The sequence below is a fragment of the Armigeres subalbatus genome, chromosome 3 (assembly GCF_024139115.2).
Source record: "Armigeres subalbatus isolate Guangzhou_Male chromosome 3, GZ_Asu_2, whole genome shotgun sequence".
In the NCBI taxonomy this organism is placed as follows: Eukaryota; Metazoa; Arthropoda; class Insecta; order Diptera; family Culicidae; genus Armigeres; species Armigeres subalbatus.
The window spans coordinates 399,833,866-399,861,635 of record NC_085141.1 but is presented as its reverse complement, the minus strand read 5'-3'; the positions used below and the strand labels follow the sequence as shown (position 1 = coordinate 399,861,635).

General features: G+C 41.7%; 2 protein-coding genes across 2 annotated transcripts; one reads left to right on the top strand and one right to left on the bottom strand.

The window, feature by feature from the left end:
• Positions 1-135: 135 nt before the first annotated feature.
• LOC134226933 (uncharacterized) lies at positions 136-27,308 on the bottom strand. Its single transcript, XM_062708061.1, has 9 exons — positions 26,671-27,308; positions 14,306-15,222; positions 11,617-14,251; positions 11,149-11,555; positions 10,914-11,080; positions 2,189-2,292; positions 1,461-2,129; positions 1,204-1,398; positions 136-1,148 (listed from the first exon to the last, which is right to left on the bottom strand). The coding sequence occupies exons 1-9, from the start codon at positions 27,056-27,058 to the stop codon at positions 238-240; spliced, it is 6,393 nt and encodes a 2,130-aa protein (XP_062564045.1). The 5' UTR covers positions 27,059-27,308; the 3' UTR covers positions 136-237.
• Positions 6,737-26,678, top strand: LOC134226935 (RWD domain-containing protein 2A). Its single transcript, XM_062708064.1, has 2 exons — positions 6,737-6,887; positions 25,636-26,678. The coding sequence occupies exon 2, from the start codon at positions 25,637-25,639 to the stop codon at positions 26,564-26,566; it is 930 nt and encodes a 309-aa protein (XP_062564048.1). The 5' UTR covers positions 6,737-6,887; position 25,636; the 3' UTR covers positions 26,567-26,678.
• Positions 27,309-27,770: the final 462 nt, after the last annotated feature.

The following is a 27,770-nucleotide window of genomic DNA, read 5'->3' as shown; positions in this document are numbered from 1 at the left end:
TATTTTATTTTGGGTTTTAGCTTGGGTTTTGCTAAAAAGTTGGTTCGTCACCTCACTTCTATAAAAAAAAATCATACATTTCATGCTTTTTTGCTGCTAGTCCTTTTTCCAGTATTCTTAGTAATGAAGATAATATTTATATATTCAACAAAAAATAAACAATTTTATTACAACACTAATTAACGAAACACGGTATAGTACGCCTTTGCGTACACATTTACAACGTGTTAAAACATCCTACCTTCCTTTAATGACCGCTTCTATCCAAGTAACTTCTCGATCTCCAACCAGTGCCAACAGTTCCCGCTGTTTGCGATCCATCTTAATCACCGTAAACCTCTTGCTACTGGTTCGCAAAGCGTTACTAGTCAAATATTCGCGGAATCCGGCAACTCCTTCGTATCGGTAGATCATCAACGGATGAAACGGATTCTCCGTCAAGGTGTACAGCATCAGCTCCGAAGTGGTTGTCAGGACTGAGAACTGAATCTGCTTCGGCACCTTAGTCAGAATGGTTTGATATTTGGTGAAGGTACTATTGGGATGCTGCGGTCGTAGATCTCGCCAGATCTCAATCGAGCCGTGATGTGCGTACGCATCCGTCAATGCTTGTTCCGAGTTTATAGCAATGAACAATTGCTGCTCGAACTTTGCCACAGTCAGAGAAGTGGGGTGAGCGATTTTAATCAACTGAACCAAACCTAACTTGTATTCGGCACGGGGCCGCCACACTTGTAACAGATTGTCTCTGCTCAACACGATCAATCGCCCATCCAGGTGTAGAGCTTGTTTGACAGCAGGGGTAGCGAGCAATTGGTGGAACTTCAGGTAGTACACCAGATTCTCCAGGCGAAGACAGTATACGTTCATTCCGTCGATATGATGTGTGTAGAGTCCGACGCAATCCAGGTCCAGTATTTTGAACGCCACAATGTCCATGGGACGTGAACTGTTGAACTCATAGATAGAGGTGAACTTAGGTGTCTTCTTTGGTGATAGAAAGTCTGGTGCTTCTAGGTCAAGAATAGACTGTCGATAGATTTGACGATGCTGGTCGTAGTACTCGACGAATAAATTCTGTACCCCGTTGAGGATGATTCGCTTCATGTTGGTGATCAGAAGGGTTGGGAAGGAAATGGACGGAAAACCTAGAAAAGAAGTGAATTATTTGAGTTTTTCATGAAAAGTAAGTTATTTTATTACCTTTAGCAATACTAAATTTAGATTCCTTTTTATTCCATCTATAGAAATCAACAGCCGTACGGTTCCCATCATCCACAAGTACTGCAAGCAGTTCTACTGGCATCGGTGAAAGAGGTAATGTAATGGTTGTTAAGCTGCGGAAAAATCCAGGCAGAATCTTCATCGGCTGATAGTGACTTAGATAAGGCGTTTTGGCTGAAATACATGAAATCTTTAAAGCTAAATGCTATCAATAATGAATGTAAAGTTGAACATACTTCTAAATGTTTCCACCAATGATTGACCAACCATATGTAGGCTACGCAGCTTAGATTCATATTTACTTAACTGATCGCCGTACTCGACTTCCTGTAGCAATTGGTTTATGTTCACGCCGAAGATTTTACTATCCCCCGTCTCAACATTCTTTGCCTTCAGATTTTGAACTAATGTTATTGGAGTATCTATTGTGATCGAGCCCTTTTCGTTGCGGACCAAGTTCTCCATAAATTGATTAAAATCTTTGCCATTGATCGTATTTACTTCAAGCGTCTCAATCGACGATGGGTAAATCAAATTATACTCTGGAAATTTGGTTTTGAGATATACGGAGCCCTCCAGCGTTTGTGGAATCGATTTGAGCAGCAAATGTTGCGAATCGAAAGTAACATTGTTGACGGGACCGTACGACTCGATGCCTCCTAGGACGGTGGTCCCTTCAAGGTAGGTGATCCCTTCGACGGTATGATTCCGATCCAGACGTACTGAGTTGGCGAACCATTCGGCGAAGTCCACCCCTTGGATGAAACACGGTTCAGAGCATCGAAGGTTGTGGACCCGAAGGTTATCAATCCGTTTGACACCAGAGAAGGTTACCTGATCAGCATGATTCAAGAGAATGTCCGTTCGGAGGTCATGTCCGTTGAGAGTGCTCAAGTTAAGGTTTCCTAGAATGTGCAAAAAATTCATGGGTACCTAAATGATAAGAAAATGGCATGCAAATTACCGTAAACTTCAGCATCGTGGAAGACCCATTTGCCGGTGATGGTTTGATCAACGTCTTTTTTGAGGACATATTTGTCGAATTCTTCAATGTTGATTCCTCGTGATCTGAAAGACAGAGAAATTGTGAGGAGCGTTGAACAGGTCAAAAATCGTTTTTACAGAATAAAAAGCTACAGCAGGTCGACACACTCATGCAAGGGCCACGTGCTACATCTACATCTTCTAAGAAACAAGGTTTTAAGACCGTCCTGCCAAAGCGCGTAAAAATAAAAGGAAGCTGGAGATTTCAGATATTCATTATAACTCTAACATTGAAAATAATTATTCTCCTATCGAACTGAGCAATCAGTTTGATTTGATTCATGACGAAGTTGAGCAAATTGAATCAACCTCTAGCCCAGGTGATTCGATTCATGCGAAAAAAGCAAAGGATTCCGCCAATTGTGGTATCTGTTACCGAGTTTTCTGGCTTACGGAATGAGATTTTGAGTAACCTCCAGGGGATCAAGGTTTCATTTCAGATTGCTAGGAAGGGTGACTGCCGCGTTTTGCCGGGATCCTTTGACGATCGCAAACGTCTTGTTCGGTATTTATCTGAGGCATGATTCTTCACGTACGACGACAAAACTGAGCGACTGTTCAAAGTCGTCTTGAAAGATCTCCCTAGTGATGATAAATCACTGGATGAGATTAAAATTGAAATTTCTCAACTTGGATTTTCACCAATCCAAGTAATTAAGATGAAAAAGAATTTCTAAAAAGTATTTCTCAAGAATTTTATGTGGTTCACTTCAATAAAAGTGAACTAAATAATATGAAAAGCTTGGTAAAAGCCTGCATTTTGTCTCATGTGTAGGTCTGGGGGAACTTTCCAAAACCCCACTCAGTGCCGTAAGTGCCAAAAGTGGGGTCATGGAACCAAACATTGTCACATGGATGCTAAATGCATGATTTGTGGTGGAACCTCTCACGCCAGGAACGCCTGTCCTGTGAGAGAAGATTTCAATATGTTGCGATACGTGATATTGTTCGGTAACGACTCGCGAATATGATTAAAATATAACTTTATTTATTAACAGTAACGTTCAACACGGATTAAAAGTTAACGTGGTTTACACGAGCCGACGATCGCACTATTCTGACGGTTGCCAACGATGAATCGGCGCATACCAAAACGCTTGATGACATCTGTCACACGCTAACGGCTGTCAGCGGTAGAGCCTCATTGGGTTCGATTGCGTTCGACATTGAGATAGGGTTGTCCTCCCAACACCTCCCCCTGTTAATAAAGGCTGTACGGTTCGTACCTCACAGGCAGCCTTCGGATTCTTGAAGACTGACGAGTAGGAATCGATTGTTGCTGGATATTACTCTGGTTTCTCAATTACTTGCCCGGTTGCCAAGTCCACTTATTTGCTGAGTAAACCTTAGCCCAGACGAGATCTTGAGGAAGATAATTACGAGCCTTCGTTCCGTGTTTGCGGTTGAACTGCATCTCTTGGTCGTTAGTTGGCTTGTTATACGGCGTTGGTGGTCGAAGTAGTTCCAAGAATGTTCGCATCGGCCTTCCATAAATGAGTTCTCCTGGCGATTTTCCATCCGGAGCACTGCGATAAGGTGTTGACCTGTAGCACATCAAAAAGCTATCGATTGCTTCGTCAAGGGTTTTCCCCCCTGCGGTGATTTTCTTTATTGATCGTTTGAACGTATCTACAAATCGCTCTGCAAGTCCATTTGACTGACAGAGTTTCTGGCTGTCCGTACCTTGAGAAAATCCCCCGGAGCAGTCGTACGGTGGTTGCAGTAGTGATGTCCTTCGTTCGAATTACTTCCGGCCACTTTGTGAAGGAATCAACCAGAATGAGAAAGAAATTCCCATCTAAGGGACCAGCATAATCCAAATGCAAACGTTGCCATGGCTTGGCTGATTTGGGCCACGATGCTAGGTTGGTTTTCCGGTCTGTATTGGCTGAACTTGCACATTCGTTGCAGGAACGCACAAAAATTGTAACATCGACGTCGATGTTTGGCCAATATACATGCTGACGAGCTATGGATCGCATACGTTCAACACCGCATACGTTCAACACGTTCTTTCTACAGGCTAACGGAATCACTAATCTATACATGAGGCATCCAGCGACGACGGAAAGGCATTCACGACGTAGGAAAAACTGCTGGATTCCAGGACCAGTGATGGTTTCTTTCTTTGATGGCCAATTTTCGTTGACATAGCGGATGACTTGTTGTATGCATGCATCACTTCTGGTTGCACCCTGAATAACCTTGAATGAGAGGGGGAATGTTTGCAATGTTTCATTGATGATGGTTCTAACATTGTGCTCTAGTTCAAGTGAGGCAATCACGTAATCTTCTTCGGGGCGGACATGATTATTGATGAGCCTCGACAAGACATCGGCATGACCGAAACTGTCCGTCGACACGTAGTAGATTTCAAAATCGTAGAGTAGAAGGGTAAGGGCCCACCGCTGGAGCCTGTTGGCTGTGTAGATAGGTATGCCCTTTTTCGAACCGAATATTTGCAGAAGCGGTTTGTGATCGGTCTCCAAAATGAATTTTCGCCCAAACAACATTCGGTGGAACCGGGTTACTGCAAACACGAGCGCTAGGCCTTCTTTCTCGATCTGACTATAATTTGTTTCAGCTGCACTCAAGCTCTGGGACACATGGTAGACGGCCTTCACGGTTCCGTCAGGGAACCTGTGAACAATGCGCGCTCCCAGACCGACAGATGATGCATCTGTCGAAACAATGATGTCCATGGATGGATTGAAATGAGTAAGCAGCAGCAGTGATTGTAGCAATTCCCGAAAACGATCAAAAGACTTCTGACAGGCGGGAGACCAATCGAACTTGGTATCGACCTTTAGTAATTGATCCATTGGCTGCCGGAGCGCACGCATCTCCCTAACATATTTTCCATAATAGTTTATGGCGCCCAAATACGAACGTAGAGTTGAAACATCGTGTGGGGGTGGCATGCTGATAATAGCTGCCACCTTATCTGGGTCAAGTCTAATGCCTTCTGCATCCAGTTTTTTTTATTATCAGACGATAAAAGTCTTCTCCATTCAGCTCGGTCCATGGCTGCACTTCGCCAACCACGCAGTCTGCGGAGGGTCCGCAAATCGTCCTCCACCTGATCGATCCACCTTACCCGCTGTGCACCTCGCCTTCTTAATCCCGTCGGATCGTTGTCGAGAACCATTTTTACCGGATTACTGTCCGACATTCTGACTACGTGCCCGGCCCACCGCAGTCTTCCGATTTTCGCGGTGTGAACGATGGATGGTTCTCTCTTCTTCTGCATCCAGTATTTGACCTAAATATTTCACTTCACTTTTTGCAGATTTTGTTGATGCTCCTCCTTCGTCCGTCCACGTCATCCACACCAAAACGTCATCAAAATAACCAACGGCAGAGTCGACACAGGTCGACACCAGCAAGCATATTGTCCATTATTTGCTGAAAGGCCCCCGGATCGGATTCCACACCGGGTGATAATCGCGTGAACTGATATAGACCTTTGTGGGTGTTAATGGTGAGAAGTTGCTGACTTTCTTCATCAACTGGGACTTGTAGGTAGGGATCAGATAGATCGAAGTGGCTGAAATACCTACAATTGCTCATTTTCGAGAAAATATCTTCGGGCAATGATAGAGGGTAGCATTTCGATTGCAATGCTGAATTCAGGCCTGTTGAGAAATCAGTGCCTATTTGAACCGTCCCGTTTGTTTTTCTGACGACAACAATCGGGGCAGCCCAATCGGAAAATTCAACCTGCTTCACGATTCCCAACCTTTCCAACCGAAGAAGTTCCTCCTCCACAGCACTTTCCATACTGTACGCTACCGGACGTTCGGGCCGAAACACCGGTTTGTGGTCGTTTTCAGATGAACATGAGTTTTGTTGCAAAATCCCAATTGCGTGGTGAAAACGTTAGGGAACATCACATCTCGGTCATAGCTTTTTATTTTAGTGAACCTCCGTTTGTTCATCACACTGATTCCATTGAAACTTAATTTTGATTGCAACCCATTGCTTCACTGTGTTATAGAATGTGGATTAAGTGTTCAAACTAAAATCGGGCAAATTATCGGGGGTCCACAGTAGTTGTTAAATATTTCGAAGTAAATCGACAATATTTAGCGTGGCACTCTCAAACTCTCAACATTCGCAGACTCTCAGAGAACACACAATTTTGACAGATCGACACGCGCTTCTTGTTTTCTGTTATCTGTATATGAATTGAAGCCGATGTGCTTTACTACAGGTGTGGCCCAAACCCTGAAGTAGTATTTGTTCAACGAAAATTCTCTCTTTTGAGAGAGAAACTCTCAGCTGGGTTGCCGAAGATGGCCGAAGGCGACCGAATGTGACGTCACGTCTGGTATACTCAGTACAATTTTTATAACAGACGTGACGTTTCATTCCGCCCGCCCACTGTGGGTGGCAATGTTTACATTATTTTTTCGACTAATACAGACTTAGAGGACTTTGGCCCACACCTTTACTGAAGCACATCGAATTGAAGCATTATCTACTGGGGAAGGATCTTTATCAATTTTATGTTTATTTCATGTAATCAATATTATAGTGTCGTTTTATTGCATTACGTGAAACATCTTCGAGCCTACCAACGTCCTAGAAGTCGATTACGGATTTAGTAAAAGTTCCAGGTAATAAAAAAGTTATTAAAATGCGGTGCTGTCATTATATTCTAAATATTAGAAAGAGTTATGCTTAAGAATTGTGATATAGGTACTAAGAAGTAAAAATAACAGTGAACTGGAATATTTAGATGAATATATGAACAATATCTTATCGTAGCTGCTGATTTCTTGAATGAAAACATTGGAGGCATGCATGTGAAAACATTGAACATATGATTAGGGCAAGTCAAACGTAAACAAAGCCTTGTATCGACTATTCTAAGCTCATGCTGGCTCGTTCACGTGCCAACATCACTAGCAGAAAGATGAAGGCTTCCGCTACATGATTGCCGTGGTAGTTTGCCATAGTTTGGGCTCGAAATCAGCTAAGAAGGCTTTATTTACTTTGGCTTATAAGCGTAATCGCGGTTTACACGAGATATGTATATAGGAGGTGAATACCGCTAGCTGCCACCGAGAGAAAAAATATATTAATGGAAATTTAACACGATTCTACGCATAATTGTCCCATGTTACTTTTGATGGAAAAATCCTAACTCGAGTCAGTTATTTCGACTTTCATATTTTTCTTGATAAGAAGATATTCTTGAGAATGTACAAATTCTAACTCAACAAATCAAACATATTTTTATTTAAAAAATCTAGCAGGCATGAAAAAAATCCTTATCGATATTTTCTTATTATAGCGCTTTCTCTATTTTAGGATAACTCCCCATCTCTCCAATTTTAGGTAAGCGACTTCATAAACACATTGAATTATCACCGGGTGTTGCTAAAAGTACTCAATGGAACTACATTTCAACTGGCGAGACAATTGTTGTCAAATCCGAGGACAAAAGCTACGCCGATGTACTAGGGCCTCGATGAAAAACTCCCCGGCATGGGTGAGGACGTCAACTGTATTCTCAGAACCCAGATGGGTGAGATGATTTTCGTCCTGAAGCGGGATGCTGCGCAGAAGAGTGCTGCGTATAAAAAGTTGACAAGAGGTGCTGGCTAATGGTAGAAGTAGTTCAGTGTCGGGGCCTGGATGAAATAACTGAAGCCGGAGACCTGGTGGCTGCACTGAGAGATCAGTGTGGCGTCGAAATTTAGGAGATTCGGTTAAAGAATGGTCGAGCAGAAACGTAGGTTGCCACATTACAAGTACCAAAAAGGTTCAAGATAAGGCCAATTTCAAGGTGGATTGGTCAGTGAGCATAAACCAGCTTTAAGTGCTTCGATTTTGGACATAAGTCATATGACTGCAAGGAATCCAGATCGTAGTAGGCTATGCCGAAAGTGTGGAGCTGAGGGACACAAAGCTCACATCTGGCAGGCTGCACCGAGGTGTTTGATCTACGCACATGGCGTAGATAACAAACACACATCCGGTGGGCTGGTCTGTCCGGCTCCCAAACGGGTTCGGACATGCAGGTAACTCAGTTGAATCTCAACCACTGCGAGGCAGCGCAAGCGTTGCTAACACGGGCGGTATATGAGAACAAGACTGATGTTGCCCTGCTATCGGACCCGTATTGCATCCCTGCTGGGAACGGCAGTTGGATTGCGGACAAGTCCAGAACAGTGTCAATCTGGACATGCGGGAAGCACCCAATCCAGGAAATAGTTTCATCTCCTGGCGATGAGGGTTTCCTAATAGTCAAAGTAAACGGTGTTTACTTTTGTAGCTGCTACTGCCTTTCTAGATGGAATACAGAGCAGTATATTACTAGGATATTAGAATTAGATAGTCTTGTAGGTGCACTTGGTCTGAAACCATTAGTAGAAGCAAGTGACTTCAATGCGTGGGCAAGCACGAATATTTTTTTAAAGATTTAGCTCACCGCCACGGAAGTCCTCATCGCTATTCTTATTATTGCGTTTTATCTATTTTAGGATAGCGCTCTATCTCTCCGACGGAATTTTTATTTTAGGTAAGCGACTTCATAAACATATTGAATTCTCACCGGGTGTTGCTATAAGTAGCCTGAGTCTGAGGATATCCTACCACAGTCGCTAGCGAGACTGAACGTGGTCCTATTTGATCAGAGATTCGAGAGGTTCAACCCGAAACTGTTGGAATCATTACGATGGGAATATCGGACTCTTGGCCTAAGCATAATCCATAATGGCTCAAGACGAGTTATCCAATGTCCTGACACGAGCTAGTGGCATAAAAATGCCAAGAAGGACTATCCCAACCGGTTTATTGGTGGACGAACACGATTGCTGATCTTCGCTGCACCTGTCTTAGAACTAAAAGAAAATTGCGACGTGCTAGAACCGAGGTGGACAGGATCGAAAGACTCCAGGTGTTCAAGACAGCGAGCAGAGCTCTAAACTACGAGATCAAACGTAGTAAGAGAGCCTGCTATGAGGAGCTGTGTAGGATGACTCAGGAGTTGCCTTAAGCGATGCCTGGATGAAGGGAACATTCCAGACCGTTGGAAACAGTAGAAACTGGTGCTGTTGCCCAAGCCCGGGAAGCCCCCCGTAACGCTGAGTGCCAATGGAATGTATGGGAAAAATTTGACCATCAAATTAAAAAAAAACGGGTAGTGCTCAAAACTTACATCTCCTCGAAAAAAGTTCCAATGCAAAATTTCAGCTCAATCGGACTTCGTCAAGTGTTTGACCAAAACGATTTTTTATGCCAAATGTCTTATAAATACATGAAACTTCGAGATCTGATGCTATCTCAACATATTTTTTGAAGAAATTACTTTGGGATTTCGAAATATTTTCGAAATCGATTTTTTTATGTCAAATGTCTTAGAAAACGTCAGATCTGGTGTTTACTCGATTTTTTTTAAATGGCTTTTTGGCGCTTTGAAGTTTTTTCGATTTCGTTACGGGGTAAGATCTACCATGGTTACATTTCCTGCTTCAGGCAAATCCTGATCCAACGATTACCTTTCTCATTATCCGTGGTACTTATGAGGGTGTCGCTAAGTCGGTGGCCTCTCGTTAAGTAAGTACTACATCAACACTTCCTTCCTCTCCCTAGTTACGGTGAAGATGGGCGTGGCCAGGAGTAGTAATCCTCATGCTTTTGTTATTTTTGTTTAAGACTGGAATCAAGGACCACTCCCCTTCTTGATTTCTGATAGCATTCTAGATAAGGATCTCAAAAGTAAAACATGAGTATCACTAGTGTCCAATCTACGAATTACACCGTAACAATGCTAATGCTAATGCTTTCAAGTTTTTTCGATTTCGATTTTTTTTATGCCAAATGTCTTATGAATACATGAAACGTCGAGATCTGATGCCACCTCATTTTTTTTGAAAAAGTTACTTCGGGATTTCGAAATATTTTCGAAATCGATTTTTTTATGCCAAATGTCTTAGAAAACGTCAGATCTGGTGTTATTTCGATTTTTTTTTGAATAGCTTGGCATTTTGAAGTTTTTTCGATATCGATTTTTTTTGTTGCCAAATGTCTTAGAAATGCATGAAACGTCGAGATCTGGTGTTATCTAAAAAAAAATTGGAAAATAATTATCTTTTTGAAACTTTTCGAAATTTTTTCTTCCGAAATTTTCGATACTGAAGGAACCTTCGAGAAAGGGAGAGATCGAGGAATGGAAGGAAAATTGAAATGGGTACTAGATGCAAGAAAGCTCGTTGCTATGAAAAACGAAAGCAAAACAAATGTCGTTTCCTGTTGTTGATGTGTTTGTTATTGTCCAAAGATGGTCTTAGTAGCCTAAAAATTTGAACATATCGACATAAGGAGAGTGAATCCTGAACAAAATATGATCAGAACACATCGAGAGGTTATCGAGATGTAGAAAGCTCAAATGTATGTAGATTGAAGGGTCAGTCCCTTCAATCGACCATCGACATAGGGAGAGATATCGAGATATAGAACATCGAGATGTAGAGAGTCGATTGTATAATCAAAATCACAAACCTGTACTTTTCACTTACATTGACACCAGTACAGTTATTTTCTAATTAATTATTCAAGAAGTTTCAAATCGCTCAATATTTTCTGTTGGATTAATGATTAGTCTCATTAAATTTAAAATAATAACAATTACTCACTCTTTCGTCCCTTTTAGCAGTCCCTCAAGGACGATACTGTCGTAAGTAGCTATTTTCTGGAACTCCACCGGTCCCTTGTAAACAATCGGCGTGGACACGTTCTGTAGCTTCGACACACTCATGTAGGTATGCACGATCTCCTCCAAATCTAGTTGATTCACTGGACCCTAATAAATAAATGAATAACATTAAAATAAATTATGTAGTATATCGAGATGACGTGGTGCTATGTTACCTTCGTATGAACATAGTTGGCAAAGTTAACATTCTCAAAACGGTACGAACCCGTTAAAATTTCTTCCCGATTCGTCAACCAGACATCCCGATGAAGTTGTTCCAAGTTATACCCATTCAACTGTGCAACCAGCGGTTGAAACTGGAAGTGTACATTCCCTTGAACATTCACATTTATCGGTTTGTCGGTGCCGCTCGATGTTGCAAACTCACGCATCTTGGCGTAGTTCATTCCATTTAAATTATGTTCAACGTGAATTCGACTGGAACAAATCAGATTGCCATCAATTCTTACGTCCTTCAGATATTGCCGTTTTGGGGAGTTGTTCAATAGGACATCTGTAGCAAGGTTCAACCCGGAAACCAACCCTTTGACGACAATTGGCTGATAGGATACAATTCCTTCGTCTGCGGGATAGAAACAAATTATTGTACACCAATCTACAAAAGTACACAGTACAGTTCTTACGGAAAATAGCTTCTGGTAGTTGTTCGCTACGATCCAAAAAGTAAAGATCTGGAACCAGTTCTTCCACCTTGATTCCATTGAAATAACCATCGACAATCACTCCCTCAGCGGCAACATGTTCGAATATTTGCGGTGTGGTAAACGTTTGATTGTACTCATTCAAAAGCCACGTATGACCGAATTCTTCTCGCTGGATTCCGTTGATCGATCCATTAAAGTACACATTGCGAACGTGTAAAGGATTCTTCAATATCAAAGTCTCCTCTACAATGACGTCCTTCTCCAAAGGATCGTTGATTTTCTTCAACCCTATGAGGTCAACTCCGTTGATAGTTGCTTGATCGAGTAGAATCAGCTCGCCGACGCTCACATTGTAGAAACTCTTGCCGGCAGTTACGGCAACGTACTCCTCCGGAGCATAGCCTTTTTGCAGTGTGTCGGAGAATATTGAATCCAGATCATAGCCGAATATCCTTGAGTTATTGAGTGGAACTAATCTGCCGACGTTCAAGTCACCATGAATTGTCAGTTTGCAATTCACGCAACGTACTTTCGACTTGATTCTTTGGTTCGTGTTAACAGTGAGAAGCGTGCTCAGAGGCAGTTCCTCAAACAGGGCTTTCTTGGTCGCCACAGTGGATGCAATTAATTCCTTAAAATGGATTGATCCCTCAACAACCTGATCGCCAGTCTTTTTAAGGATCGTCTGGTTCAGAAGATTCAAATCGATATCATTGATCACGGCAGCATCTATCCTATTACCACGAATCGTTAGATCACCGTTGAATATCTTTCGTCCGGTGATTATCTGGAGTTTGTTGGAAGGGACAGGAACAAAATCGCTGGGATTGACGCCGTTGAGATTATAAGCAAAAGCGTGATGCACTACGAGTGGTTCTTTGAAGACGAAGTTCTGATTGGTAGCAACTGCGCTCAGCGGCAGACCATGACGGTACAAATCGTAGAAATTGAACGTTTGACTAGCCCCATATATGTTAGAAGTATTCAAAAGGCGTCCAATCGTTACATCTCCGGTTATTTCGAAGTCACCTTCCAGATACAGGTCCTGAGTGATTGTAGAAACCGGGTTCAATTTGCTAAGACTACTGCTGTTAATTTTTCCCTGCAAGTGAATAGGACCCTGAAGCTGTACGTTTTCGAAAGATTTGGTTCCAGTGATGAGCTGCGGTTCCTTGGGATTTTTCAACAAAACCTGCAATTGGTCGTCGACTACATTGATATGGTTGATGCGTTCATCAACATGAAGATTCTCCATATAAACCGGGCTTATGAATTGCACATCTTGCCGGACGGTAAAATCCTGTTGTTCGGCAGTTGGTACGGTCATGACTAGGTAATTTAGGTCTACACCGGATAATCTTTTGTTAGGTGTTTCTAGCTTCTTCGTCACGATGTTATCGAAGTTTATGCTTCCAGTGATAATTTGATCACCTACGACTTTTAACGCATTTTTATCTATATATCTGATGTCAACATCATTTACAAGACCACTGATTTCAAGATCTTCTACTCTAATTTCTTTAAATTTTTTTGGATAACTTTCCGCTGATCTTTTTTGGGCAACATCATACTCTGTTGCTCGATCCAGATATGACATAATCGATCCAACGTCTGTTGTGTTGAGTGTTTTTGCTATAAGGTTTCCTACCGTCAAATTTGTAGCCCTTAAGGTTCTTCCTTGGAATACTTGATCTACACCACGAAGTAGAACATTATCCGTAGATACGTGAACTCCATCGATTGCTTTTTCTACAAACAACTCTCCGTGTACTTCAACCTCCTTTGCATGCAAATCTAATCCCTCCAAATACCGCAAATCATCCGTCGTACGAATTAACGTTTCGCTTGCATAGCCATTTAGAAACTTCACAGCCAATCTGTCCTCGATTACCAGCCGATCAACATTGATAACATCTTCGTGTTCGGTTTGATTCGCAACTCTAGCAACCACTCGCTCATCGTTGACATTCTTCGCTTGAAGATCTCTCACTAATCCACCGGACGCGATCACCTGCGGTACTCTTACATCGCCCCGCACTTCCATCGCTTCACTGAGCTTCAAACTGCCTTCAACTAAATTGCGCAGCTGTGACGCCTTCTGTTTCAGCGCTTGCAGTTGTCTATTTACGTTGTTTAAATAGTCGAACGCCTCTTGGTTGAACATAAACTCCTTCGTGTGCAGCACTTTGGTCATCATCTTTTCCACACTTGATCCCTTTATTTCGACATCCTTGTTGATCGTTGCACCATTACCAGAAATTTTCGGTAGTGCAACAAGCTTGTTGTAAATGTCTTCTAAATTGACGTTCTCCAACTGATCGGTTGTTTGGCTACACCAAGAAACGAATTGCCCGTAGACATCCCTGAGATTGTTCTCAACGCCGTAGATCGGGGAAAGCAAATTTGCTGTATTTCCAAAGTTATGCTTGTTGGCTATCACGATTAGGCTTGTGTTCAGTATATGCCGATAGACACGCATAAAAGAAACTCCTGTGCTGAATGCGTTTCGTGTGTAATCAATTCGCGAAGGTACAAACTTCCAACCATCGTATTCGTAGATTAGTAGTGGCTTCCCAATGCAGCGAATCAGTAGAAGAAACTCACCATTTTCATGCTGAAATAATCATTGATTGATGTGATGTGAAAAAATAAACATAAAATTACTTACCATAACCGGAAGAAACATCTTTACTCGATGCAGTTCGATCTTCTGTACCGGAACGAAATATCCATCGACGTATTTATACACGATCGAGTGCTGATCGTAGTCAAGCTTATGAGTTTCGGTTTCCTTGCCGGCACGGGAGTTCCCCGTTATTAGATAATGCTCACGAGTGTCCCCCAACTCCAGGAAGAAATATGCTATATCGGACACCGAGTAGATGTAGATCTTCTGATGGAATTCGAATTTCTGCTGTTCGTAATTGAACCGATAAATATCGGAAAATGTGTCTTCTTCGACGGATTCGTCATTCATCTGATTGGCGATAGCCATGTACAAAGTCTGCTCGATCGAGAATGGTTCTATGTGGATCGAATTGTAGCATGCCGGTTCATCGATCACGTCAAAGTGGTACCCGGTCCAGCGGTACAGTGGACAAACGTTGTCATCATTCTCGTTCAAGTCAATGTACGTGTGAGTTAAATAGAAATGGTTACCAGCTGTCCACATGTGGACAGTGTTCTGGTTGGATTGACGAAATTTTTGAATGATCTCGGTAGTGCCATCCTCCTGAATTTTGAATACGGGTGACCCTTCCTCAAACCCGGGATGAGCGTCCGGGGAGTCCAAATTGTCGGTGTTATTGTAGTAGTTAACCACAGCAACGAACCCGAGCGAGGCATGCGAAATGCAATCGAAATTACGCGCCTGAGCAGCCGTGTACTCCATGTACTTGTGGAACTGGCCGTTATGCCGTTTGTAGAACGTCACAATGGTGTGGTTGGTGTAGGTGTCCTTCGACTTTCGGAGATGTAACGACGCAGCAAAGATGGATCGCCCCACTTTCAAAAGGCAGATATCAAGTGGAAAGCTAACCGGAACGGATCCTCGTTCGCGAAAGCCTTTGAGGTAGCGACGTTCAGCTGGAAATAAATTTTTGGTTTTTTGAATGTTGTAAATATTTCAAGTTAGTTTCAAAAATATTTAGATCATATAAATAGGTTTAAAAAAAATCGGAACGGATAGTCTCCAGACACCGTATCGAATGACAACGGCCAACGATGCATAAACTTCGCAGCCTCCCGCGGAATGGTTGTCCGAAGCACCTTCTTTCCCCGCAAAAATATCCACAAGGCCACATGGAGATCACCTAACCAAGAAACGGAAAACCAAATCGACCATGTTCTAATCGACGGTAAATTCTTCTCCGACATCCCGAAAGTCCGCATCTACCGCAGTGCGAATATTGAATCCGACCACTACCTCGTTACAGTATGCCTGCGCTCAAAACTCTCGACGGTCTACATGTACAACACGCGTCGAAGTCGGACGCCGCGGCTTAACATTGGGCGGCTACAAGACGGTAGACTAGCCCAAGGATACGCGCTGCAGCTGGAAGTGGCACTCCCAACGGAAGCTAGGCGCAGCGTCTCTTGAAGATACTCGATCCACCATTGGTAGCACCGCAACCGCTGCACTTGGCACGGTGCCCCCGGATCAGAGAAACGACTGTATGACGGCGAATGTGAACAGTTAGTGGAAGAGAAGAATGCAACATAAGCGAGATTGCTGCAACACCGGACGAGGGAGAACGAGGCACGATATAAACGAGCGGCGAACAGACAAAACTTAATTTTCCGAAAAAGCGCCAACAGTAAGATCGAGACTGTGAAGAGACGGAGCAACTGTACCGCGCTAATAACGCACGAAAGTTCTATGAGAAGTTGAACCGTTCACGTAAGGGCCACGTGCCACAGCCTGATATGTGTAAGTACATAAAAGGGAACGAGCGTAAGGTGATCCAAAGGTGGCGGCAGCACTACGAAGAACACCTGAATGGCGATGTGGCAGACGAATATGGCGGTATGGTGATGGACCTGGTAGAACGCGCGCAGGACATAATTTTACCTGTTCCGGATCTCCAGGAAATCCAGGAGGAGATTGGCCGGCTGAAGAAGAACAAAGCTCCTGGGGTTGACCAACTACCAGGAGAGCTATTTAAACACGGTGGTGAGGCACTGGCTAGAGCGCTGCACTGGGTCATTACCAAGATTTGGAAGGAGGAAGTTTTGCCGCAGAATTTGTGTACTTGGGATCACTGGTGACTGCCGAAAATGACACCAGCAGAGAAATTCGGAGACGCATAGTGGCTGGAAATCGTACGTACTTTGGACTCCGCAAGACGCTCCGATCGAATAGAGTTCGCCGCCGTACCAAACTGACAATCTACAAAACGCTCATTAGACCGGTAGTCCTCTACGGACACGAGACCTGGACGATGCTCGTGGAGGACCAACGCGCACTTGGAGTTTTCGAAAGGAAAGTGCTGCGTACCATCTATGGTGGGGTGCAGATGGCGGACGGTACGTGGAGGAGGCGAATTAACCACGAATTGCATCAGCTGTTGGGAGAACCATCCATCGTTCACACCGCGAAAATCGGACGACTGCGATGGGCCGGGCACGTAGCCAGAATGTCGGACAGTAACCCGGTGAAAATGGTTCTCGACAACGATCCGACGGGCACAAGAAGGCGAGGTGCGCAGCGGGCAAGGTGGATCGATCAGGTGGAAGATGACTTGCGGACCCTCCGTAGACTGCGTGGTTGGCGACGTGTAGCCATGGACCGAGACAAATTGAGAAGACTCTTATATACCGCCGCACAGGCCACTTCGGCCTTAGTCTGAATAAATAAATAAAAATAATAGGAACGCATGTACCAGTTGTGGCACTATTCTTAATTTTGGTTCCTATTATGGCAAATTCCATTGTTTTCTCATGGGTTTGGCCATTTTTTCCCTGTTCGGGTGTGCCACTGCGACCAGTTGTTAGACCTATTGTAGCATTCCCCGTATCCTTAGTGTTCAAGTGCATGTCGGATTACTCCACTACTATTGAGAAGCAATGAAGTATCGGTTTCGATACAGTTATTGTTTTGTTTTCCCAATAGTACATGACACGGTCCCGCTATTTAGACTCTTCACAGAGAACAATCTCATTGAAGGCGCGCCCCTTATCAAATCTCTCCTTGAGAAAACAGAACAGTAATACTGTTAATTGACCATGCATCGGAGCCCTAGCCACATCATTGTCTTGCTTCTAGAATATCACCAGTAAAGCTAAAAACTCGGGATTTAGCTCCATCTACAAGACCATTTCAATCTGGAGAAGTTGTTCAGTAGCAAGAATCTCCGTGTGTTCCTCGAACTACCATTGTTTACCAGTTCATGAAGAGTTAGTACATCTATAGAACCCTGCGCACTCGAACTTTTTCCATCAGTTAGTTCAGCCTAGGTCGATGGGCCCTGGTTTTATAACTAATTGCTAGAAAATCTGTTTCCTCTGCATTTAGCCTCAAACGAGAGTAATTTGAGTATTTCAACCATGTGCAGGGTAAAATTAATTTTGTTATAATTCAAAAACTGCAATTGGTAGAGAGGACTAAATACGATAAATCCTTGAAATAGCACAACTTATTGCCCTAGCTTGAAAATGGATTAAGCTAGGGCTCGGTTTGGTAGATCTTACATCGTAAAACACTACGTAAAAGTGATCTACCAGCTTTACGGGATTGGGTTTGGCCATAATAGGACCACTTGTGCGAAAACTGGTGCAAAGGAAGAAAAAAATAGGCAAAATATTTTTTAACAATTATGTTTTGTTTGTTTTGGAGAAGATTGAAAGTTTTATCGTGTCAAATGAATATTGTTTACTGATCAGAAAATGTTTTCTGGTGATATGATGTGTCACTTGGTGTATAATGCACTACATAATGCGACAACTGGTGCTGTGACCACGACTGGTACATCTTATCTATACCCAGACTGGGCTTTTTTAACAGTACCACAACAATAGAACATACCACAACGATACCTTTTCCCCTATACATATTTTATATTTAAAGATTTATACCAAACCCGCTTCGAAAAAAAGAGTTAGCAATCGAAAATATATTTTTTTAATTAAAGCTATTTTCAATTTAAAAATATTTGCTGTCCCATCTTGATTCATTTAATAGAATACCAATAAAATTTTCCCTATTATCTAAAATGTGCCAATTTTACACTGTTGTACGAGAGTCAAGCTTTATAGGAAGTGTGTATCGGATAAGCAGCAAAGATGAAAATTATTTTAACTTACTATACTCTATCAACATAAATTTTTACTCACAAAAGATAAGATTGACCGTATACTATGTTTTCACTGCATTGACTTTGGCATAGGCGGACTCGCTAGCAAAGGTGGGCGCACAGGAAGGTGAAGTTTATGATAGACAAATCTCGAATAACGAGTTTTTCCCATTAGCCCGCCAGAGTACTCTTCAAAATTGGCAAATGATTTGGTCACACAATGAACTTGGACGGTGGCTATTTTCCATAGTTCCTAAAGTTTCTGCGCGAACGTGGTTCAGAGGTGAGGACTTAAGTCGAGGCTTCATTCGCACGATGTCGAGACTTATGGAAGATGCTCCCTGATGAACCAAAATCGAGCACGACGCCACGCAAAATCGTTTTCAACGTTTAACGTCAAACGCCCGGATGAGCAGCTGAAATAACCTAAACCCAAATTCCTACCCCGTCCGTCCTGTATTAAGTTTTTTAACCTTGAGTCGCCACGAGTATTATGGTCTGTGTCCCTCCCAACTAACTGTTTGTTAAGATAAGATGATATACCATGTAAAAATACCATACTTGAGAATTGCGGCTCCGCAAAGTGTCACACACGACTGAGCCTACCAAACAAATGTACTAGTAAAAAAAATTGACTTTGGCATATTTCAACCCTGGTTCCAACTACATGGAATGCTAGTAGAATAGAATAGAATAGGACAAGAAAAAAATAATTATAAGAGCCTTTTTGAACAATTTTTTATCCGACCTCCAGACTTTCGGTGAGGGCGTTGAACCATTCTCACCCCAGACCCATTGTCAACGCTGATCACCGTATTTTTACATACATTATTAATTATTGTTATTAACAGTTAATGACAACAGGTGCTTCTCCGGGAGATTTTTTCATACAGTTTTTTTTCAATGATTTTTTTTCTGCTTATTCCGGAGGCATTAAAATTTGGCCAATTTCATCAGTGGATTGAACGGAATCAGTAACTTGGTAAGCAATTCTTTTTGAATCTTTCGAAGTGGGAAAATCATTTTTTTCAAATCTGCTTTACCACATATCTTTCAATCATTTGATTCTTTCAAAGTCTTTCAGAATAATTCTGAATATTTCGAAATCATCCACTGAAAAAAAACGACGGCATAAAAAATCATAAGGGTTGTGTACAAGACACGACCGCCCGACGTAAACTACGTAAAACAGTTTGGTGAAATAAAAAATCTAGTTCCAGTGCAAGAATACATATTTGCAGCAGCTCTCTACAATACGCGCTTGTTATTCTGCTACGAACGGCCACGTAATTCTGCTACGACGTCGTACTTTGAACAAATTCGTCTCGCCTCAATTTTCCTATGTTTAAAATGGTGTCCATGAGAAGAATCGATTAATTCCCAATAATGCATATTTCGAATCACTAACGACCACACGACCCACGCCATAGGCTGGAATAACAAAACCAAATAAGAATCATCCATGCGAATACATATTTGTAGCATCTCCCTCCGACGCGCTCGTGATTCTGCTACGGACGCCAGGCAACTTTATGGCGTCTCCAAGCGGTTAATTTGCACTTTGAAAAAAGTTCGCCTCGCCTCAATCTTCCTTTGTATAGAATGGAGGTCCTGAAAAGAACCGATTTTCCAATATCTCATATGTCAAGCTCTATCTGGAATAAGGGCGAATGTCGCAAGAGAGTATTCTCTTCGTCGACTTGCCCTCTTTTAAATGGAAGTGACAAGCAGCGGATTTCTTTTTGGTTTTTCACCTCAGAACGACAGAAAACAATGCGAACTTGCATTCTGAGGTGATAAAATGCAAAGAAATCCCCTGCTTGTCACTTTTATTCAAAAGAGGGGAAGTCGACGAAGAGAATTCTCTCTTGCGACATTCGCCCTTTTACCAGATAGAGCTTGATGTATTTGGAATAAAATTTGCTCAGCAACTCCGCCGATGCTTAGAGATGTCGTAAAATCTCGATTAATCGATTAGTAACTAATCGATTACTCTCAATTCTTGATCGAACGTTCGATCGAATCAAAATTAATCGATTATCATAACGATGAATCGATTAATTGAAGTAATCGAAATCTAATAGTATTGAATCGATTAATCGTTGGGAAATAATCGATTAAAAATTAATCGATTATCACAACAAATAATCGATTAATCGAAGTAATCGATTAATTTGCGGCATCTCTACCGATGCTGGGACCGCTCTCCGCGATATTTCAAATGAAACGCCACGCGCGCGGGGAAAGCAGTTTTCTTATAATCAATAAAGATGGCTCATTAGTCCCGCCTCTTTGTTGTCCGGTATGACTGCAAATATTGTGTACCCGTCTCACACTTACTAAAGGGGCGTGACTACAGGTTTAACTTTATTGATTACAAGAAAGCAGCTCTTCCGCGCGCGCGAGGCATTTCGTTCGAGATGTCGCGAAAAGCAGATCGTAGTCCCACCATCGGCTTCGGCGGAGCTGCTACCGGAAATTTCATTCTCATCGATGGTGTGGTTCATGCGGTCGTTCGCGCTCAGATTAAATTTTCTTGTCTGAAGTACTAATGATTGGCTACCATCAGAGAAAGTAGCTCTTAAGTCACAACTTGAGGCGAGATGAATTTTGTTCAAAGTAAAACTTAATTGCTTGGTGATGGCAGATTGTTTTCCATCGGTAGCAGAATTACAAGCGCGCGTTATAAAAAGACGCTGCCGATAATTATTCGCGTGGATAGCAGTAACAGTCAAGTGAAATTTCCCCTCAAGATTATAATTCTAGTAGGTAGCCTGCTACTTATACCAAACAATTATGCTTTGTTCTATGAAAAAAGTTCGTTCTATATCAACTTTCTCAATCACTTATCAATCACTGAATCATTGTTTAAAATTAAATCCACAGCAAGAAGAGTAGTTAAGTGCTAGACAAACATCATATAATTGAGCTCAGAATCACGCTAGAATATTTCACTGAAAAATTTTCTAGTTCCTAGCGGTTGCACTATAGACAAATTATTTCAACTTAACCTTCCTCCCAAACATAATGGTGGTTCTGAAAAGATCCGATTAATTCCCAATTATGTGCCTCACCAACAACAACTACTGGACTGCGCAATAGCCATCTGATGATTCGGATCTACGCACGCCGTTAATTGCCAGATCCAAAAATGCTGCTTGTAACATGAATGTAAAGATGTACTGCTGTTGCCACAACTATCGAACAAAAAAATTTCATCCGCACCACCACAGCCGTTGTCGCTAGGACCGCTTCTGGACGCCTTGGTCCGCTTTCCATGAAATCCAGAATGAAAACGACGCGCGCACGCGAAACACGGGGCTTTTTATACACAGGAAAAACGAAGCAGTGGATCAAAAGGCCGGTACCTTACTGCAATCTGATGTCCGTGTTGGGGATTTATGAACGGGATTGATAATTTCTGAATTTTTCACCTGATTTGGAAAGAAATAGCATTTTCAATATTTTGCCGTTGATAATGAATAGTTTTAATACAATTAGCAAATTGGTGGAAAGTTTCGAAATCTATTAATAACAAAATCTCGAAAATCCGTCGAAAGGTAAAGTCGCCATTACCGTTTGAAATCTTACATGATTTCGTGACGGTTCCCAATTTGGAAATTTTCATTTTGCACCCTGTATCCGAGGCTTTCTTTTAGACGTAGTTAACGTCAAAATGCGCGAACAAAAAACACGTCCGTACGTGCTGCTGTCTCGAACTGGAATGGGCCACGCGCGCGCGGGAGAGCAGTTTTCTTATAATCAATAAAGATGGCTCATTAGTCCCGCCTCTTTGTTGTCCGGTATGACTGCAAATATTGTGTAACCGTCACACACCCCCCAAAGGGGCGTGGCTACAGGTTCAACTTTATTGATTACAAGAAAGCAGCTCTTTCGCGCGCGAGCCATTTCGTTCGAGGTGTCGCGGAGAGCAGACCGTGGTACCACCTTCGGCATCGGCGGAGCTCCTACCGGAAATGTTATTCCCGGCGATGGTGTGGGTCGCGCGGTCGTCGTTATCAACATTAGCAGCGTTCAGATTAAATTTTCTTGTCCGAAAATAGGGAATGACGGCTTTGGCAGGTTTTGTTCTATTATTGTCAGGGGGTTTTTGTTGACCAAATTTTATGAAATTTGGCCACAATATTCTTTGATATGCTATGATATGATATGATGTTTGAAATGAGGTACTAACGATCGACTACCATCAATGAAAGTGGCTCATGGGAGCGTCCACAAATTACGTAACGCTTAAAGGGGGGGAGGGGGTTGGGCGAAGTGTGACGACCCATACATAATTTTTAGATGCTTCATACAAAAAGTGTGACATAAGAAGGGGGGGTTGAAAATGCCCAATTTTTGCGTTACGTAGGTAAAGGATCTTCCCTTAAGGTGACTCGGGGAGGCACTACACACCGTGCTATTTTTCCTATCTTTTGTCTCTTTCTAACATTGTCACCTCGTAATTTTGGAGTGGCGTATTTCGGTTTTCAGTTGTTTGATGTAACTGTAAATGTATCAGCATGTAGATTGCGAGTAAGCACGCGCCGGTGATACTTTTTCAAAATCATATTTGTTGTAGAAAAAAAATTAAGCATTAATGATAATCAATAGTATCAATAGAATTGGCAAATTGCTGAAGGGTTTCCGAATCGATTGATAAGCAAATGTCGAAAATAAGATAAAGACGCTATTAGCCTTTGAAATCTATCCTAATTTTTGTGACAGTCTCGAATTTGGAAATTTCCGTTTTAAACCCTGTATCTGAGTCTTCCCCTTAGACGTAGTTTACGTCAAAAAATCTGTAGCAAGCATCAATACTGACGCCATACAATTTTCTTCAGTCATAATGCGAATCAATTGTTTGCATGGTCTTCTTCCGATACTTGCTTGGGATTCAACTACCGACGTTAGCGTTGCGCTTTGAATAAAGTTCATCTCGGAACCGATTTCTTTTTCAATCATCAACAGGAAAAATACAAAATTAGAGTCTCGCGGGAAAATTTCATGTTGTGCCGACAACATCCAAATCGTTGCAAACGCCACATTAGTGAATAAATTGCTGTAGCAATCTTCCGATGACAGCCTATGCTCGGACCGGCACTAATGCTATGATTCCGCTACCGATGCCAAACAATTATGCTTTGTTCTATGAAGAAAGTTCGTCTAATATCAACATTCTCAATCACTAAATTCATATAACTCCGAATTACGCTAGAAAATTTCACCGAAGAATTGCACTTGCACTTTATGAAAATTATTTCAACTTAACCTTTCTCCCAAATATAATGATGGTCCTGAAAAGAACCGAATAATTGCCACTTTTGTGCCTTATTAACAGCAGCCACTGGGCTGCGCGACCGCCATCCGATGATTCGACTCAACGAACGCCGTCGATTGCCAGATCCGCCGAAGATGGGACACGGATGAAAATGATGTGCTGCTGCTTCCACGACCGCCACCACCACCGACCGAAAAAATTTCATCCGCACCACCACACCGCTGAGACAGCCGTTGTCACTGGGACCGCTTCTGGACGCCCTGGTCCGCTCGCCGTGACATCCAGAATGAAAATGACGCGCGCACGCGAAACACGGGGCTTTTTATACACAGGGAAAACGAAGCAGTGGATCAAAAGGCCCGTACCTTACTGCAATCTGATGTCCGTGTTGGGGATTTATGAACGGAATTGAATTTTTCACCCGGTTTGGAAAGAAACAACATTTTCAATAGTTTAACGTTGATAATCAATAGTATCAATATAATAGGCAAATTGCTGGAGAGTTTCTGAATCGATTGATAAGCAAATGTCGAAAATCCATCGAAAGATAAAGACGCTATTAGCGTTTGAAATCTATCCTAATTTCGTGACGGTCTCGAATTTGGAAATTTCGGTTTTACACCCTGTATCTGAGTCTTCCCCTTAGACGTAGTTTACGTCAAAAATAATTTAAAAATCAACTGAACAATATCGAGTTTAAGGTAGTTTCAAACCGAGGGAAAATTTGGTCGGATTAAAGGCCAGATTTAAGGTCATCACGTATTTCAAAGCTAGTTTACAAATCAGAAGCATGTCTGCAAATTTCGCTTCCATGTGTGTGGACGGGATTTATTATGACATTCCGTTATGAAAAATTTGAAATTCGGCCTGATTTAAAATACAATCCGGCGGAAATCGCATGAGTCTCGCCTTTTTGGGAGCACATGGGAGAAAAATCAATGGACAAGATTGCCAAGATGTGAGGCTACTTTAAGCATCTTTTAAATCAATTTCGATCAATAAGGACTGCGAATTGATTAGATTTGACATTTATATCTCATCCGCCAACCATATTCATGGAAATGTTTAAAATTACATTTTATGAATGTTCCTCTCTTGTTTAGATTCTCGTTATTCTTACCCGCAGATTTTTTTTTCCCGCTTACATATTTATATGCATGAAAAAGGGATTTTTTCAAAACCTTAGGCTGGATACTTTGACTATTGTTTGTTATTTTCAATTGTTCAGAATTGGAAAAGTTTTTGATATTGATCAATAATAAAATCTTCAATGCATAACTAAGAGTGATCAAAATGAAATTTCCAAATTCTACTTTTTTCAATATTGAAAGCGTCCCTATGAATAGTGAAATATTTGTAGTTCAGTATTTTTCCACAACTAACTTAATACAATAGAATTTTATGGTGGTGAATGACTCATTCTAAAATATTTCTAAATGAAAATGAAATTTCCACAGTTCTTAAATTTTATCACAAGTTTTTGCAAGCGCGTTTGTCCCGTTTTTTTCACCAAAATGATCTGGTCAGCCTAGTACTAGTTGACCCAGCAGACGTTGGCATGCATAGTAGGCAAAAATGCGCGTTGTAAACTGCCCGTAAGAAAAAGAATACAAATTTTAATTCTAGTTTTTCACGTTTCACTCAACTTTACTCTGGATTTTCGCATGATGAAATATCATATAAACCCGTCGAAAACTAGAACGAAGATTTCTGCTGAAGGAATAAGGAAAATTCATCCAGCCGTTATCGAGTTATGTGAATACGAACACAAACCATTTCATTTTTATTTAAGTGTAATTAATTTCTAGTTCCAAATCTATTAGGCCGGTTTGAAAAAGAAACTTGTACATTTCACGACGTCATTAATTATACTTCTTAATTGCATATTTTATCTATCTCATACAGCTTTTTTCATATATCCCACAGAATGGATGCCGAACGGTTACAAGAAGAAATGCTGCTGAAGTGCCTTCGCCAGCAGTTAGATGAGTTCCACATGTTATCCTCGATATTCTGCAATCCGGGCGAGCTGCATGTCGATAACTACAGCTTCGTGGATAACATCAACGCGTACATTGAGGGTGAAACGAAAAGACTGAACGCCAAGTTGGACTATCAACTAAATCTACCTTTACTGGACGCGGAGAAGGTGCAGATCCGTATAGAACTACCTCATCTCTATCCTGCTATAGAAATTCCACTGGTCGTGGTTCGTTCGGCCCGTTTTCCCAGAGATCAAGAAAGATCGATCACCGAGAGAATAGAACAATACATCTATCAAGAAGTGTTGGATAAGAGCGAACCATACGTCTTCCAGATAGTCTCATGGATTCAAGATAATTTCGAAGAGTTAACCAAATTTGATGATCCGTCAAAGTCCCTTGGACAACCATCAAGCAACGTATCACAAAGTTCGCGAGGCGTCGTTTTTGAACGGCTTTGGATTTATTCTCATCATCTCAAGAGCAAAACCAAGCGACAAACGATACTAAAGACAGCACGAGATCTCGATCTTTCCGGATTCTCTAGACCAGGAAAACCGGCGATTATTTGCGTGGAGGGTCATCAAAAGGATACGCAAGATTTCTGGCGAACGATAAGACCTCTTAAATGGCAACACATTCAGCTAAAGCTATCGGAATTGGAGCAACTGGAATCATCTAGTGATGATGTTTTGGTGGATGAAAAACGGAGATTTCAAGGTTTCCGCGAGGAACTGTTCACCGAAGTTGACGGTCAAAATGATGAGCAAGTTCCTATGAGTATGAGTTTGTTCATGAAATTTTTGGACAAACACGATAGCGGATACATTAGAAAAGAACTGTTCGGTTTTGATCTACCAGAGAATGTAGTGTAGTTGATTTATTGTATGCATGAGTAGTTATATTGTTTTAAAAATATTCAATTTGTTTTCGGATGTATTTTTAATAATGTATGTTGTATATTAAAGAGTTTACTTACCTTCAGCAGTTTCGGCATAAATTTCCTCATGAGAAGCAACGTTTGCTCTTGCTTGCTGTTCCATCGTGGTATGCATCGGTATATCATGAACGACTTGACGACGCCGACGTACTTTGCTTGCCATTCCATCCGTAGCCCTGAGGAAACTTTGAATGCGTTCTTCCATGCGGTTTTCGAGCTCTGGGGTGATTGTCGCTATTTTTCCCGGCTCCATGCGCATGTCTGCCATTAGATTACGGTAAAATACCTCCTTCAACCCATCCAGTTCATCGTCACCAATTTGGGAATCGTTGCCTTCTTCAGCTGATAAATCACATCGCACATTGTGGCTCGATAGATTTACTGCCGTTAGTAAAAACAGTGTAAGCACAAAATCTAAAAGATACATTTTTACGACCTAACACGACATATTTTATAAAAGATGAAGATCTACTAAACTAAAGCAACGTGGTTGGATAGTGTTATTCTCAGTGACCTTGAACTTGTCGCAATTCCCGATTACAAAGAATCACTGATCTTCTCTTCGCTTTCACACTTTTGTAAGTTTTGCTATTGTAGGTATGTGTGAAAACAGAATTTTAAATTCAGAACAATAGCGTTTCAGATACAGGAGCATACACGCAACAGATATAGGGAACATGGGACAAAAATTGTACAATAGAAATTCATATCATGATTCGATTAATGTTCAAGGCTAATTACTTAATTTAATGGTTTGTTATAATTTACATCATTCTGATTTACAAAAGGTTAAGTGCATCCCGACCAGTTAGTCATAACAAAATTGTATAACAATTATATCAATAGGTGTTACAAATAACAATACTTGCAATAATTTGGTTATAAATTCACTGTCAAAGATGGAGATTACCAGATGGTGTTGCTGGATTTTTCTTCGTTATTAACTCCTCCATGGGAGTCCTCATTGCTATTCTTATTTTAGCGCTCAGGTGCTCTCTCAGTGGTTTAGAATAGCGCCCCTTTTTTTCAACGGTGGTTTCTATTTTAGGTATAGCGACTTTATAAACATATGTATTATGTTCTTTTCTTCTTTCTCAATGATTGTGCATTCCAACTTGACCAGCCACTCAACTTAGTAT

Coding starts and splice junctions, on each gene's coding strand:
- LOC134226933 (XM_062708061.1), bottom strand. CDS start 27,058: ATGTATCTTTTAGATTTTGTGCTTACACTGTTTTTACTAACGGCAGTA. Junction 11,556..11,616: donor ACTACCAGAAGCTATTTTCC/GTAAGAACTGTA, acceptor TCTATCCCGCAG/ACGAAGGAATTGTATCCTAT. Junction 1,149..1,203: donor TAAATTTAGTATTGCTAAAG/GTAATAAAATAA, acceptor CTTCTTTTCTAG/GTTTTCCGTCCATTTCCTTC.
- LOC134226935 (XM_062708064.1), top strand. CDS start 25,637: ATGGATGCCGAACGGTTACAAGAAGAAATGCTGCTGAAGTGCCTTCGC.